This window comes from Nomascus leucogenys, chromosome 15, assembly GCF_006542625.1.
Source record: "Nomascus leucogenys isolate Asia chromosome 15, Asia_NLE_v1, whole genome shotgun sequence".
Classification (NCBI taxonomy): Eukaryota; Metazoa; Chordata; class Mammalia; order Primates; family Hylobatidae; genus Nomascus; species Nomascus leucogenys.
In genome coordinates this window covers 81745405-81760726 of record NC_044395.1, presented here as the reverse complement: position 1 = coordinate 81760726, position 15322 = coordinate 81745405, and the positions used below count along the sequence as shown (strand labels likewise).

The window sequence follows — 15322 nt, the reverse complement described above, 5'->3', positions numbered from 1 at the left end:
TTGAACAACAGAGTTGAACCAGATCTGCATTCCTCCTAAAAGGGTCTCAGGATTGTGTACCTTTGTGAGAGGACCCATACCTGCCTTACTCTGAAAATCTGGAACAATTCTGGTGTCTATATCACTCCAAGAAGGGAACTTCTTAAAGACTAAATGGCCCAAAAGGCAACTCTATATCTATCTGAGCTTTCTTAAAATCCAGGAGCTTGCCTAAGGGTAATAGTGGCGATTTCTAGCACTGTCCCACAAAGCTGAGCTACGCTCACCTATAAAACTCAATTCCAAAGAAAATGTCAGTTTTAATATAATGAATGCTATTCTCAAGGCTGATTTTGTTTCCCTTCTGAATGTGGTTTTTATTTTTAATATTTGTAGCCTTTTCTGACAACATTGAAAAGTCCTATTATCTGTAATAATAAGAGCATATCAAATAGACCCAAAGGCAAAGGGATGTTAAGGCAAAAAGCTAATTTTTCAAAGATACTTCATGTAACCTCTTGCCTTCCCTTTTACTCCTGCTAAATCCTAAAACAGCAATAAAGGAGACAAACAACTGTGAATCAAAAAATGAATTACATTTTCTGTCATTGGTATTAGCAGGCTGAATTTATACACATTCGTTTTCGAAAGCTATTTCTATACTACCTGCCACTTTCTCTAAGATTGTCTGCAGATTCAAAATAGATATGGTATCACATCTACATTTCTATTCTGTCTTCCTTTTGTTTATGCATTTATCTAAGCAACCATGGACCAAATCATTTATTCTGAACTCTACACAATGAAAGATTGACAACAGAGGCCTTTTTTATCGTCGGAGGTCAATGAACAGATCTAAGTACATTAGTTGTGTGGTGGATTGCTTCTTTTCTTCGAAATACCAATTATTTGGCATTTGCTATATGAAAGGAAAAAAGAAGCTTCTATTGTTAAATATTCAAGCTTAATTGAAAAATCATTATTGAATTCCTCAAAACAACGAAAGTCTCAAAATTAAAGATGTCACAAGCTTAAATGCCACTCCAAGTGTTGCTTGATTTGCATGCATAGATTTGTCAAATATTTAAACAGAAGTAATCAAGAAAGTCCCAGTCTTCCGTATCTCCTCTTTCTGAGCTTGAAGTCAGAATGGGATTACAGTGCAGTTGGGATCTGATAGCAGGACAGAGCCTGACCCTATCACAATGTTCCCAGCAGGTAGGTAGTTCCCACAATGTCAAAACCACCTGAGAGAACCTTCAGAGTAAGCCAGGGGAGTGGCTGATGCTCGTAGATCACTAAGGGAAATGTAGGAGGACAAAAAAGGGTTATTACTTGAGGTAGCAGCCCCATCTCTTCTCTGCCTTAAAAAAAGTATAGTTTTGCCAAAATGCCAGAATTCCTCAAGAGAGCTCTTATCTACCCTGACCTCTGTCACCTGAATGTGAGTGCAGGCTGCTCCCACGATCTGTCCTGTATCAAGCAAGGGCACAGTCATTTGCCAGCATGCTTAACCCTAAAAGGAGAAAAGGAACAATGAGCTCTCCCACACAGACCTCTGGGCTGATCTGGTATCTACATCTGTTTGGTTCTGACTTTGACTACCAATTCCTCTCCAGCTTATACACGGAGCTTCCTCTCTGGAAGGGCTCCAGGGTTTCCACCTTGACCCAAGAGGAAGGACTTCCTGCTGTTTTCCAGGACTCCTAGACTAGGGTCTTGATAGCAATGCACAGGCTCTACCAGACTTTGTGATTTCAAGTCACTGGGGAAGATGTGCATTTTCTTAAGGACCATTTTCTCTAAGGAACCATCATCCCACCATGGTTGTCTATATTTTCTAGGTTTAAGAGTATAAATAGCAGCAGCCACCACCTATTGAATGACATTTGTGGGCCATGCAACAAACCTCATTTGCCTGGGCTCACTGAATCTTTACAAGAGCAGGAATAATTGTCACCATTTTACATATGGGGAAACAGATGCTGAAACAAGTCGAATAACTTATTCAAAGCTACAAATATCCAAGGAAATTATAAAATAGAGACTCAGAATCATATCAGCCTGACTTTAAAGCCCATTCTCTATCTCCACTATGACCTATATGACTGTCTACTCATCTTAATCAGAACTGCTGGACAACTCAAATCAAAACTCCAAAAATTACCTCCAGCCCTGTTAACTAAATTCTGCCACAATCGGCCTATTTAATTAAAAATAAAGACTGGGCCCAGATAAATTTAGTGCCATAGAATTCTTTTTGCATCTGGGAACCACATTCAACTTCAAGTTTGCCTGACATCTCCAGACTCCATCTCCTTCCATCTGCCAAAAGAGCGAGTTACATTTCCGCCTCCACCAAGATGGCAGACTACATACCCTGAAGGACTTCACCAACTGAGCCAACTAAACTGCTGTATTCAATATATAAATAAAAACTTTTGAAAATTGTCACAGAGCTAATACAAAAGGAAGAAAGAAAGTCACAGAGGCCAAAACAAAATGACTGCAGGGATCCCAGGAAATAAGTGAGCACCAAAGACAACAACATCCTGAAGATTTCTGATGAAATGCAGAGCCCTTGAGCTTCCACCCTGATGGTTGCACAGGGTATAGGGGGGACAGAGTTGAGGAAAAGTATCTTCCCAAGATGGGTACATTAAAGCAAACCCCTATATAAAGATTTGGCCTAATATGTGATACCCTCAGTGTTAGAGTGAACAAAAAGAAGGAGGCTTGCTCAAGGCACAGAAAGAAAACTTTCATGTTCAGACCTTGGCACCAGCTAGAAGGAAAAAAAAATCTTCCTTGAAAATCCTTAAAGAATCCTTTCCTGAGACTTCACCTGGCCTATCCTAGGTGTAGCAGTCTGATTCTGAGCAATCTGGATTGAAAATACTTAAGTAAATAATGTCAAATAATTTTCACTATTTCCAAGGAAAACAAGCAGCTCATAGCCAAAAGTGTGCATTAAGAGACATTGTTCTTAAAAATATAATAAAATAACACAATAAAAAAGAGACCTTGCTCTTTCCATAACCTTCTTCTTTGAAAAGTTACTACAAGCTCTATGTTCACACATTTCATTCCAAACAGGTATGATCTGAAAACTTTAGTTCAGCTCAATAAAATGATCAAACATTCGTTTCTCTTTTCCTTTCTTTTTATTTGCTCTTTCTTGGTAATATCTCCATCTTCCTGCCAGTGGATGGTGAGGGTTAGAAAGAGTAATATTACTCCCTATTTATATCTTTTATCTCTCTTCTTAACCCTCTCTTGTCAAACCATAAAGTTTCTCACCATGATTCAACTTTCAGGATCTAACTACCTGAGTTTAGGTCCCTGCTCTGCCATCTACTCTCTTAGGAAAAGTTATCAGACCTTCCTGAACCTCAGTCATCTCATCTGTAAAGCAGACTAATAAAGTAAGCTCAAAGGATTGTGGTAAAGATTAAGGTGACAGTGGATATAAAAGCTTAAGCATTTTAACTAATACATAGTAAATGCTTGTATTACTGACTTTTCCATTTCTTTTAGATCAACGGTTGACAAACTAAGGCCAGTGGACCAAATCTGGCGCTCTACTTACTTTTGTATGTCCTATAAGCTAAGAATGGTTCTTATAATTTTCAATAGTTATAATTTAAATTATTATACCTAAATGAACTAAGTCTACACATAATATCCTTGATTTTGCCTCGTGGCTTGCAAGGCCCAAAATTTACTAGCTGGTCCTCTACAGAAAAACTTTGCCAATGCTTATTCTAGATGATCATAGATTTCAAATTACGCAGCAAAGATGGAAGTACTCAGTTTTCAAATTGTAATTCTATATACGGTTTGGAAGGAACAGACTTAAAAATCTGCCAAAGTGCCAAAGGGAGGTTTAGAAGGTGGATTAAACCATTTGCTGCTTGCAATTGCACACAATTAAATACCTGCCTCACAAATGCCATTTTACATAATAATGTTTTGAGAATAGAGCTCAGTGTGGCTCCTAGATGATGTGTGGCTAAAAAGAGAAAAATGACATTCTCTGCAATGGGAAAGAATGAGAAAGCAAACGACGTCCTCGAAGCTGGAGAATGAAGAACCACAATCACCTGAGACAGAGTGGCGTGTTTCTTATTCCAGAAATTTGGTAGCATGCTAAAATATAATTAACAGTATTGAGATCAAGCTGCTCCAGACAATATGAAATAAAAGCCTCTCTATAACACAAGCTGGGAAGGTAAATAATCACCTGCATTTCACATTCCCACTATACTCTGAAATGAAAAGCTAATGCTTCAGATCTGAGCCTCAGTCTCAATCATTTTCTTACAAAAGTTTTCCATCTCTCCTTTCCGGACAAAAAGGGGCTTGGCTTAGCCAAAAACCCAGTTTGAAATAGAAACATTGTCTTCAGCAGCACAATCCATGGGTCCAAACTATAGCCTTATCTCGCAAACACTACCTACCCACCAATTTTTTTGCACGTGCCATGGCTGATGGTAGGGAGCAGTCTTAGCTGCAGGTACAATAGGATTAATGTATCATTTTCACTGTTATTAAAATTCTTCCTTTTGCAGAGTATAATGTCTCTTAGGCCCAACCTAATTCTTTCTTCGCCCTAGGCTGGAACTCATGTCCACGACTGATTGGTATCATAACAACAGCATTAGCCACATTTTCTATTTTTTCAGTGTCTTTTTCAACAAGGCTCAGGGCTTTTCATTATGAATATACACTTTATGAATATATATTAAAGCCCTTAGTTGTTTACACATTTGGCTCTGCCACTCAGTATGAACACATCTAGGGTAGAAAGTATGTCTTTTTCACTATTGCCTCTTTGTGCCTAACACAGTGCCCAGCAAATGGCAGGTCCTCAAAAGATGCTTGTTAAGTGGATGATGGAATGGAAAGGAGGAAAAGGTGCAGAATTATAAAACTGAAGGTGTTGAAAGGCAAACTTTGCCTCCTTTGCTATTTAACTCAGGACCAGCCTTGAAATAAATTATACATTAAAAATGTAATATAATGCCTTCCTTTGAAAGTAATCTGTTCCTAACAATAGCTATTTTGCCCCTTCTGATTACTGGCAATTATTCTTACATCCAAAATGCATTAGCTGATAAGAGCAGTGACTCTGACCATAGATCATCTTACAGTGTTACTACTTTAATAGCCAATAGGCAAATTCCTTTCCCACTCCCACAGAATCTACAGTGATACATATTGCCTCTTGCTTCCAAACATTTTTCAAGTAAACATTATGATACAGCTTAATAGCAGCAAAGACAGAAATGGTTATGTTTACTATTGTTAGTCCTATTCTGAGTAAGAATAAAATATTTTTGTAGTAACATATAGCAGATGCCAAGGCTAAAAATGTTTCCATTATAACATATCACTGCAAATTCCAGATAGGACAGAAAAAGAAATGAAACATCACAAATGAAATTTAGATACCTACTTTTGCAGTCATCTTGGCCAAAAGCTCTTGTAAATCCATTATTCCTTGCACCAGGCTTAAGAAATCACTGCAGGTTGGGCAAGCTCAATAAAGAAAATATAAAATATATATATTTATACTGTGCTAATATAAGAAATAAAATTTTAAAACAGTAGATATGTGACTATGTAGAAGAGTTTTGGGGGTTTTTTTGGTTAATACTGCTTTGAAATTTGAGTGAAATCACAGAGGATTTCAAGTCTGGATCTTTTCCTATTTTAATAAGCAAAAAGAAAGGAACAGGAGAAAGGCACTGTTAACTAAAAGGAAAGGCAACATGACATTTTAAAGTTAAAATTAAACTCTCATTTTTATAGGGAGGTAACTTAAAAAATGTGAAGTATCATAGAAGAAGAAAAAGTAAACTCTCATCCAGGTCAAGAATCTTAAGGAATAGTTTTTAAAAATATATATTAAACATATCTTTCTATATCCACCTATAGAACCTGCTAATGTAACCCTCTCCTTTTCAAATTTCAATTCAACAAATGATATGGGTTGGCTGCATCCCCACTCAAATCTCATCTTGAATTGTAGCTCCTATAATTCCCACATGTGGGAGGGACCCGGGTGGAAATAATTGAATCATGAAGGCAGCTACTCCCATACTATTCTCATGGTAGTGAATAAGTCTCAGGAGATCTGATGGTTTTATAAGGGGTTTCGCCTTTCACTTGGCTCTCGTTCTCTTTGCCTGCCACCATGTAAGATGTGACTTTGCTCCTGTTTTGCCTTCCACTATGATTGTGAGGCCTCCCCAGCCATGTGGAACTGTGAGTCAATTAAACCTCTTTCCTTTATAAATTACCCAGTCTCGGGTATGTCTTTATCAGCAGTAAGAAAACAGATTTATACAATAAATGATACATATTTTTTTAAAGACACAGAATTATATAATGTAGAAAATAAGTTCTCTTTCATTATCCCCAGCACCTCAGAAGTCAACGCTGTAAACAATTTGGGTCTATCTTTCCAGATGTGTTTCTCTGATACGATCAACAAGTTATATAATACATCACAATGCTTTAAGTGGCTACTTACTGCGATTTAGATTTGGACACTGTGTTATATATCCATTCGGCATAAAGATGATCTTCCCATCTTGGATGATCCCCTTGATAATAGAAGAGACAGGTGGCAATCAAGATTACAGTCACCAGCTCAAATGGCCCCTATGCAATCACATACTCTTGGCAGGTCAGATTATTTTTCAACAAAATTGATTCATTCAAAGGGTGAGCTGGCCTTAGTATATACTGAATTATTCTAAAGCATCCTACTTTAGGAATCTTGAATTGTACATTTATGTAGAGAAAGCTACAATTAGTTACCACTAGTCAATGCCAATTATAGATTATAACAGCAAAGATACATCAGTAAAAAGCATTCATTCAATAAAAATTCTCCTTAATGCCCTAATCATCCTGGAATATTAAATATTGCTGATTTACAGGATTTTTTTAAAGTGGGAAGAAATATAATAGAAACATATTAGGCTAAAATTTTTCTACTGATTCATTTAGCCATGGAAATAAAATTAGACACTGGGAAAATTCCATAACAATACTTGCTCCTCAACTAATTGAGTAACATGAGTCTTTGTTGATGAGTCTTAAGAGTAAAAGGTGGTCTTTTAATTCTGTAATTCAATCTGGAAGAATAGCTCAAATTTAAGAAAGTCATCAGGGCTGTCATCTCTCAATGAAAATATTGACTTGGCTTTTGAATTTTTCAAGTTGAATTTCAAAATTCTGTTGTTAGGGTTTTTTTCTGATTTGATGGCAGAGATATTACAGAACAGATGGAAGATGTAGAAGCTGGTTCAGAATACTGAGCTTATTCTATAAATAAAATAATGCTTAAGAGAGTGCTGCAAGTCTTTCAGAGGGATTAACATTTAACATATATGTGCTCATCTTCTAAATAGCAGAAGGCAATTAGCAAATGCTGTTTTTGGCTTATTATTTCAAGAAAAAATATTAATTAGAAATATTAATAGAAATAACAGGATCACAGCACCTCTTCCACAGAATTATATGTTGATTAACCTCTTCCTCTTCAAGGATGATGCATTGTTTGTGATTACAAGAGAAGACAGCCTACCCATGGGGAAGAAGTTTCTGCCACTGCTCCTCAGTATTAATTCATAATCTCTTGCAGAGGAATACCAGGGAGCAATTAATGGAGCACAATCTAAATGAATTAACTTCTCTCTGGGATGAAATTACTCAGTCTTTCAAAGCAAATTAACTCCTTTGAGAGGCTATCACACTTTCAAGCATATGTGACAATTTGAGACAAGCATGGATTAGAAGTCAGAGAACCTGGGTTCAAGTTCTGGATCTGTCTCTAGCTAACTGTGCAGACTTAGGCAATAAGTTAGCCACCTTCTTTGAGCCCCAGTTGCTTCATCTGGAAAAGAAGTGCTAGATGAAAAAAGATCCACCCAGCACTCATGTTCTAGGTCAATGAAACAGGCCTCCAAACTGAAATTGTCACATTTTAGACATCTATGCTTTCATTACTTTTCACATAATAATAATAATAAAAGAATGTGAACAGACAAAACTATTGATTTCCATCTTATGTATTTCCTGGAACATGGAAAAATTCAGCACTAAAACAGAGGCTCCTAGGCAAACCAGGACAGCTGGTTACCCAAGGTGATGCGAAATTGGTGGAAGTATATGTACAGAAAAGGATCGGATCCATACCTGTTCATCAGAAGACCCTAGATTATTTTTATTTTTATCATCCATGGAAAAGGGTACTCAGAATCCTGGAGCACGTGTCATGGTTTTAAATACCTTTCCAAAACCAAATTGAAAACTCATTTTAAAATAATACCCCATCCCACTAATCCTAAAGCAAGAAAATACAGCACACAGCAGTTTTCCTTTTCCTTTTCAAGTGACTTTACTCATTTTGGTGACATTATGAATTACAAATCGCCTGCCCTCACACCTTTCCTCTGTGTGCGTCTCTCCTTACTTCCCTGTCTTTCCACTTTTAATCGCTGGTACCTGTGTGTGTATGTTACATAGACCATTAGGTGAAGGTCAATGATGTTGACTTGAACAAAAAACAGAAATAAAAGCTGACAGCTTCCCAATGCTCATTAACACAAAAACCCAAAGCACTTGGTATTTTTTATGAGGAAAGGTCATAGAGGTGAGCCCACATACTGGCATGAAAATTTGTTCTTACCAAATGAATCAAGATGGGAAAGTTAATTTATTTGAATGGTTGTAAGTCAATGCTGGATTAAAAGAAAAGTGGCGATACCCTACAGATACCACTTATAATCTAAAGATGTCTGAGTGCATGTGTGTGTATGCATGTGACTACACACATTTATGTATATCCCAGCACCTTCCCCAGAATAAAAATCAGAAGGTCTGGTATTAAATTGCTATATGGACAATTTACTGCCAGGACATTTGCTGATAAAAGAAGCATTTGCTAAGCATGTAGTTTTCTTCATAAAACTACAAAAGGGATTTTATAATGTATAAAACTACAAAGGAGCTCAATCAGCCTTATTCCTCTCAAAAAAAATATATATATATATATATATCATCTATGAGGATTTCCACAGATGAAAATGTGCCTTTCAGCACTACAACTTCTCCCAAAGGAGATAAGAGATAAAAAGACAAAATTTTTATTATTTCTCCTCATTTAACTCTAAATGTATCTACATTTAACTGAAAAATGCAACTCTATCTAGGCCTGTATTAGCTGACCTCATTTGATCTCCTTTTTTCAGACCTACGCTTTATTTCATATTATTCATTTTGGCAATGTGTCTCAAACTTCAAGTTCCTGAGAATCACCTTGAGTATCCGCTTAACATTCAGATTCTTGTGTCAACCCAAAGGATCCTGTTTCAGTAGGATTGGAGTGGGCCCAGGAATATTCATTTTTTAAAAAAAACCTCTTCCAGATGATTCTGATGAGTGGTAAAAGGACCTCACTTTGAAAAATTCTGCTCTATTGTCAACCATTTGCTTCTTTTGGAGCAAGAGGGTTTACTCATTAAAAGTTCACAAAGGTTAAAATTATTGCATCCAACTCATATATAAATAGAGTAAAATCTCACTGATTTGGAACTGAATAAAACCCAACAGAATTACTAGATTGTATTATAAACACCATGAATGCAAAGATAATAGATTTTCATCTTAGTATCCCCTGAAGTTCCTACTGTAGTAGATTTCACATAGTAAACACAATAAATATTCTAAAGCATCCAATTATTGAAAACTATGAATTACACAATACTGAATCACATAATTTTGAGCACAGTTAGGATCTATGAAGATCACGTAGGGCATTAGTTTTTAATTTAGGGTATATATCAGAATTTTGGAAGAGGTTGAAAGAACAGTCCTGACTATTTTGAAAACTGTCTGAGGTTATTTTGATACTTTCCTTAAGAATTACTTCTCTAGGACCAGATCACCAGGTCATATGACCTATGAGAAATTTAAGGCTTTGATATTCTAAGTAGCTTTTCTAAAGGATACCTTAATCCTAGGCTATATACTACAGGGCTACTAACTTTTGAAAACCAAAAATAAAGTTCTAAGGCCCCCAGCCATCTGAATGAACCCCCTTCTCTCCGCCAAGGGCATTCCAGAGTTAACCCGGAAATCTAGTTCAGGCCATGATGGAAAAGGAATTGAACATGCTTCATTATACCCCTCCAGCATTTACATCAACACAGACCTTAGGTCTAATGATACACATTTATAATATATTCTCCCTGAAGCCTGCTACTTAGAGGCTTCATCTGCATGATAAAAGCTTCTTCTCCACAACCCCTTTTCAGAACTCAGACATTCCTTACTACTGATAATGCTTTCAACCAATAGCCGATCAGAAAAATTTTAAATCTACCTATGACCTGGAAGCCCCCACCCTTCTGGTTGTCCTCCCCTTCCAGATCAAACCAATGTAAATCTTACATGTGCTGATGGATGTATTATGTCTCCCTAAGATGTATAAAGTAAGGTATACATGAGGACCACCTTGGGCACATGTCCTCAGGACCTCCTGAAGTTGTGTCATGGGAGCATCCTTAACCTTGGCAAAATAAACTTTTCTAAATTGATTGAGACTTGTTTATCAATAGCTAGAGACAGATCCAGACACTTTTTCATTAACACTCTAAAACCCGTGCTGGGTCACTACAATATGCTGTAGGTAAAAATATACCATTTAAGGGATCCCCTTAACATGAACTAACAACATGTTGCTACAAAGAGGTCTTGTTATCAAAATGAGATTTTATCTTAATTGCCTTAATAGATAGATACTAATCAAACATGTAAAACTATTTGTATTAGATGCTAATAATTTGTTAAGACAGTTTTTCAGTGCTAGAAAACAGAACTCTTTTTAGGTAGCCTAATATTCCTCCCCCGCCCCCAGCCCCCATAATCTTATTTATACTATTAATTTGCTAAACAATCCATTTTCTTATTGTTAGTGTAATGATGAACCTCAGCTGATCTGAGGCCCTAAATAAATCCCTAAGGTGCAGAGCCCAAAATTAATAAGCTTTTACTATTAGAACGGATGGACGGCAGAAAAATTGATTTTTTTTCCTTTTGTTTAATCCACCTGTTGCCACCCTGTACCTCCTGCTGTCAGCTCACCATGCACTGAAAAATAAATTTGCACCAGCTACATTGTATATTATAGATTTTTAATGTTTAGGGAACTAATGCCCATTATTTCTATTATTCCTAGAATGTTTCTTATTTTGCATTAAGAAATATAGAAAGATGCAATTAAAAAATTAGAAAATTATCCAATTAGGCCCCTCTTGTGTATGGAATAACTAAGATTAAGCAAACTCTTCTAAACATGCAGAGCTTTCTGATACAAATGAAAGCAGCTTCACCACCAAACAAATGCTAATTCTTTTTTAACGCTCTTATTTCCCTGCAGATCTCTGTTTACACTGAAGAAAATGGTTCTATTTTTTTGTATGCTAAAATACTGAAACAAATTGCTTTGAAAGAGAGAGGAAAAAGGGGTGGGAGAGTTTCCTGCTGGGCATGTAAATATATGGATGAAGATGTGTTCTGTTTATAAACGGGCAGGGACTCAAGCTTTGGAAACAGGCTAACAAAAAGTAGGACCTGGGAAACTCACAGGAGGGTTTTCAAAATGCAACCAATCATGTACTTCTGCCCTGAAGACGTTAATAAAATATTCCAGCATGCAAAACAGCCAAGAAAGACACTTGTCGACTTTCATTATGATCAATAAAAACTGTCAGCTCATTAGCATATCATTAGCTGTCCTGCTGTTTCCAAAGTCTTAATGCACAGAAATATTAATCTTCAAATGTGTAAGATTCCCCGGTTCTGTGACTTTGACTTTCTGCATGAAAGGAAAAATAGGAATTAAAGATGGGAGGAATCCAATATAGCTTCTTTTTCAATGTGTCTATAAACATATGTTTACCATCTGTGGAATTATGGGAAGCAGCTGAGGTAAAAACAACAGCTGTGGAATTTTTAAAACGTTGTAATCAATTTCACTTCCCAGTGACACCTCAGCTGTTAGGGGAGACAGTGATGTCCAGGTAAGGGAAAGGTTTCAGACCCAAGTTCACCAGACAGACACAGACACAGAGAAACAAAGACAGGAAAGCCTTGGCCTCTGTGAAAGGCTTTGGAATGAAAAGTCTCCCTGAGGCCTCAACTATTTAGAAACTGTCAGAACACTCAACCCCTGAAGCATCCTTATAACTTATTTCGGTTCACGTGGGCTCATTTTTTTATTTTTCACCCTCTGAAATTGTAACAGCATAATCAGCTTAGAATGCATCAAAGGGAAATTGAGTGGGTAGTCAACCATCTTGATAATGAAAATCTATGACAATCAGAAGATTCACTACTGGCCAGCTTTTCTCAACTGGATGCTGTTTTAAAGTGAAGAAATTCCCAGCTTGTGTTCTGTGTCTCAGACAGGAATTACCTAATGCTAGAGGCTTATGTACCAGGCACCAAGCGAGTGATTCCATCCTCTGCTATTTAATCAGCAGCACTTTTTTTTGCACTATCCACAAGGATCCACCAGGGTCCAGAAATTAGGTTTGACGAGTGAGGAGCTTTTGCTTTTACTTTGCCTATAAAGCAACATAATAATATTTAAAATAGAGAATCATGTTATTTCAACCTGAAAGCACATCATAAGCATTTTTAGTTCTGGGGCAATTCAGCAGATGTGGTTGTTGAATCCATGAGGCAGCATCTACAAGATAAATATTAAAAGCCTGGAGCTATGCTGACTCTCACCTGAGAAGTGGCTGCCTCTTTTTTAGGGCGATTTTTGTAGTGTTGAATTGATCAAGAGGTAATTTTTGTAATGAGACACTGACATTTCCCCTACTCCAGCCATTTCTTTTCATAAAAGGATGGCCAGAAGCACTGCCTGGCATCCAGGATTCTAAGGAGAAGATGAGTTTTGAAAGCTGCCCCATGGAAGTATCTTTGTAATAAGCCATTCCATGAGGCCACTCCTATTAGAAAGCAAGAAGAACCACCTTGCTCTCTAGGAAGATGGGCTGTGTGAAATTGCCATCGCCTTCTGACATTTCCACTGGGATCACCTATTCTTTGAAGCTGGAAACCCAGAAAAAGACAAATTCTGTCTCCTGGTGGTACCTGGTGTAGTTAAATATCATGTCTCCTTAATCAACACTGGTAACTGTGGAAACACAGGGTACGCCCTTAATAAATATTTGTTGAATGAATGAGCAAAGACTTTGAAATCATAAAGACCTGAGTCTAAATCCCATTTCCATCACTTCTGGGCTATATAAGGTTGGCAACTTCCTTAATCTCTGAGTCCAATTGCCTGACCTATACAATGGGGATAAAAATCACTAACTTAGTAGGATTTCTCTGAAGGTGAAATGTAATTAACTGAGATAATATATGCAGGGCCAAAGTCTGTAACATAGGAAGCATTCAATAACTGTTGGTTCTGTCCTCTACGTTCCCATAACCCACCTGTGCAGTAAAATGATTGTCCAAGTCTCTGAACGCTCTTTGTGTTATCTGTCTGTACCAGGTATTTGAGCTCAAGCACAAGGTTTTTTATATCTACAGAGAATTATACACTCATCAAGCTGGAATAGATAATAGGAAGAACTGTTCTGTCTCTCTTAATCATATCCTCATAACTAAAACAGAAATTCCTAAAAGACAGGAAGAGTGCCTTCATTTCTACACTATACAGTTAAACATACAGGGAGCATTAAATGCCTAGAAATGCATTTTTATGTGCTTAAATACTAAAAAGGGATGGGGACATGTGTTGCAAACGTACTATGTGCAAGTTGCTTTTAATACATATTCTTATATAATCTGCATTACCTTCAGGAAAGACATCCCTGGAACTTTACAAATAAGAAGATAGATTCATAACTGGTACACTCATTCATTAATAGTATATTGTCTGCCAGTTATGTACCTGGTACTTCTAAGCACTTGCTGAATGAGAGCTAGTTCTAACCCTGGTGAAGCTTATAATCTAGAAAGACCAATGATGAACAAATAAACACCCACATAAACTGTACTCAGAACCTGCTACATAATTTGCAGAGTCCCTTGTTCAAAATTTACTAAACAATTGAAGAGGGCAACAGCAGGACATTAATCTAATCACAGGACCTTTCTAAGCACGGCCCCCGTGGGACTGCACAGGTTGATGACCTATGAAGCCAGCCCTGCCTATACTCTCAAACTGTGGTGAGTGTGAGGAAGGAAATGGAGATGTTTCAGTTGGAAAGTATGTGATAGAATGATTGCAAACTGATTCCCCATTTGTACTCACATATCTTGAACAGTGACTTTGTACACCCTCACATCGAGACGGGGAGTCTGTTTCCCCACCCCGTAAGCCTGGGGCTAGTCTTGTGACTTGCTTTGATCAGTAAAGCACTGTGGAAGTGATGGTGTGCCAGTTCCCAGCCTAGGCCTCAAGGGCCTTGTGAGCATCTACTCTACCTTGAAACATTGCCGAGCACCACGGGCTGGCCTGTTAGATAATGAAAGACACATGGTCCAGTCACCAACATTGCCCCAGCCAGGAGTTAATCACCATGGCACCGAGACTATCCCAGTTAAGCCAGCCTTTGGCCAACTCCACCAGCCAGCTACAGGCATATGAGTAAATCTAGAGGGGATCAACCAAGACTGATCCTTATCAACACAATTTTTCAGCAGACCTGTGAGCTTATTGACATAAGCCCCTGAGTTTTAGGGGTTTGTTGTGCAGCAATAGTTAACCAATACATGCAGTAATGGTGAAGGACCTGCAAAGGGAGGGTGCTCCAGGAAAATATCCTGCATATGTACCCTAGAACTTAAAATACAAATTATAATTAATTAAAAAAAAAAAGACAGCATTTCAAGCAACCGAATGAAAACTGTCCTGGGCACAAGCAGGTGAAAAGGCCCTGCTATGTTCAAGGAACTACAAAAAGAGTAGTGTGGCTGAGGCATGGTGGGCAGAAGAGAAAATGGCATGAGAGAAGGTTGCAGAGGACAGCAAGGACCAGATCTTACACTGGTTTGACACGCAGTAGAGAGTCACTGAAAGAGTTTAAGCAAGAGAGTAACTTCATGAGCTTCAAAAAGCAAAGTAACACAAGTTCAACAGCTATAATAAAGAGATATGTTCAGGATTCAAACTCAGATCTCCATCCCTTGAGACCAAGATTCTTCCCGGCCCTGGAGTTCTTGTTATGTTTCTATCTAAAGCATGTCCCAGAACCAGCAGCATCACCATCACCTGGCAGCTTGTTAGAAACGAAAAGAT

The 15322-nt window shown here is 37.6% G+C and overlaps 1 protein-coding gene across 2 annotated transcripts in view; it reads right to left on the bottom strand.

Annotated features, from left to right (window-relative positions):
* Positions 1–15322, bottom strand: part of NELL1 (neural EGFL like 1) — a 915720-nt gene that overhangs the window by 655379 nt on the left and 245019 nt on the right. For both annotated transcript variants that reach the window (XM_030829406.1, XM_030829407.1), the window contains exons 6-7: positions 6518–6590; positions 5438–5520 (exon numbers count right to left, since the gene is read on the bottom strand). In XM_030829406.1, the coding sequence (XP_030685266.1) occupies positions 5438–5520; positions 6518–6590 (156 nt within the window). The remainder of the gene's footprint in view (positions 1–5437; positions 5521–6517; positions 6591–15322) is intronic.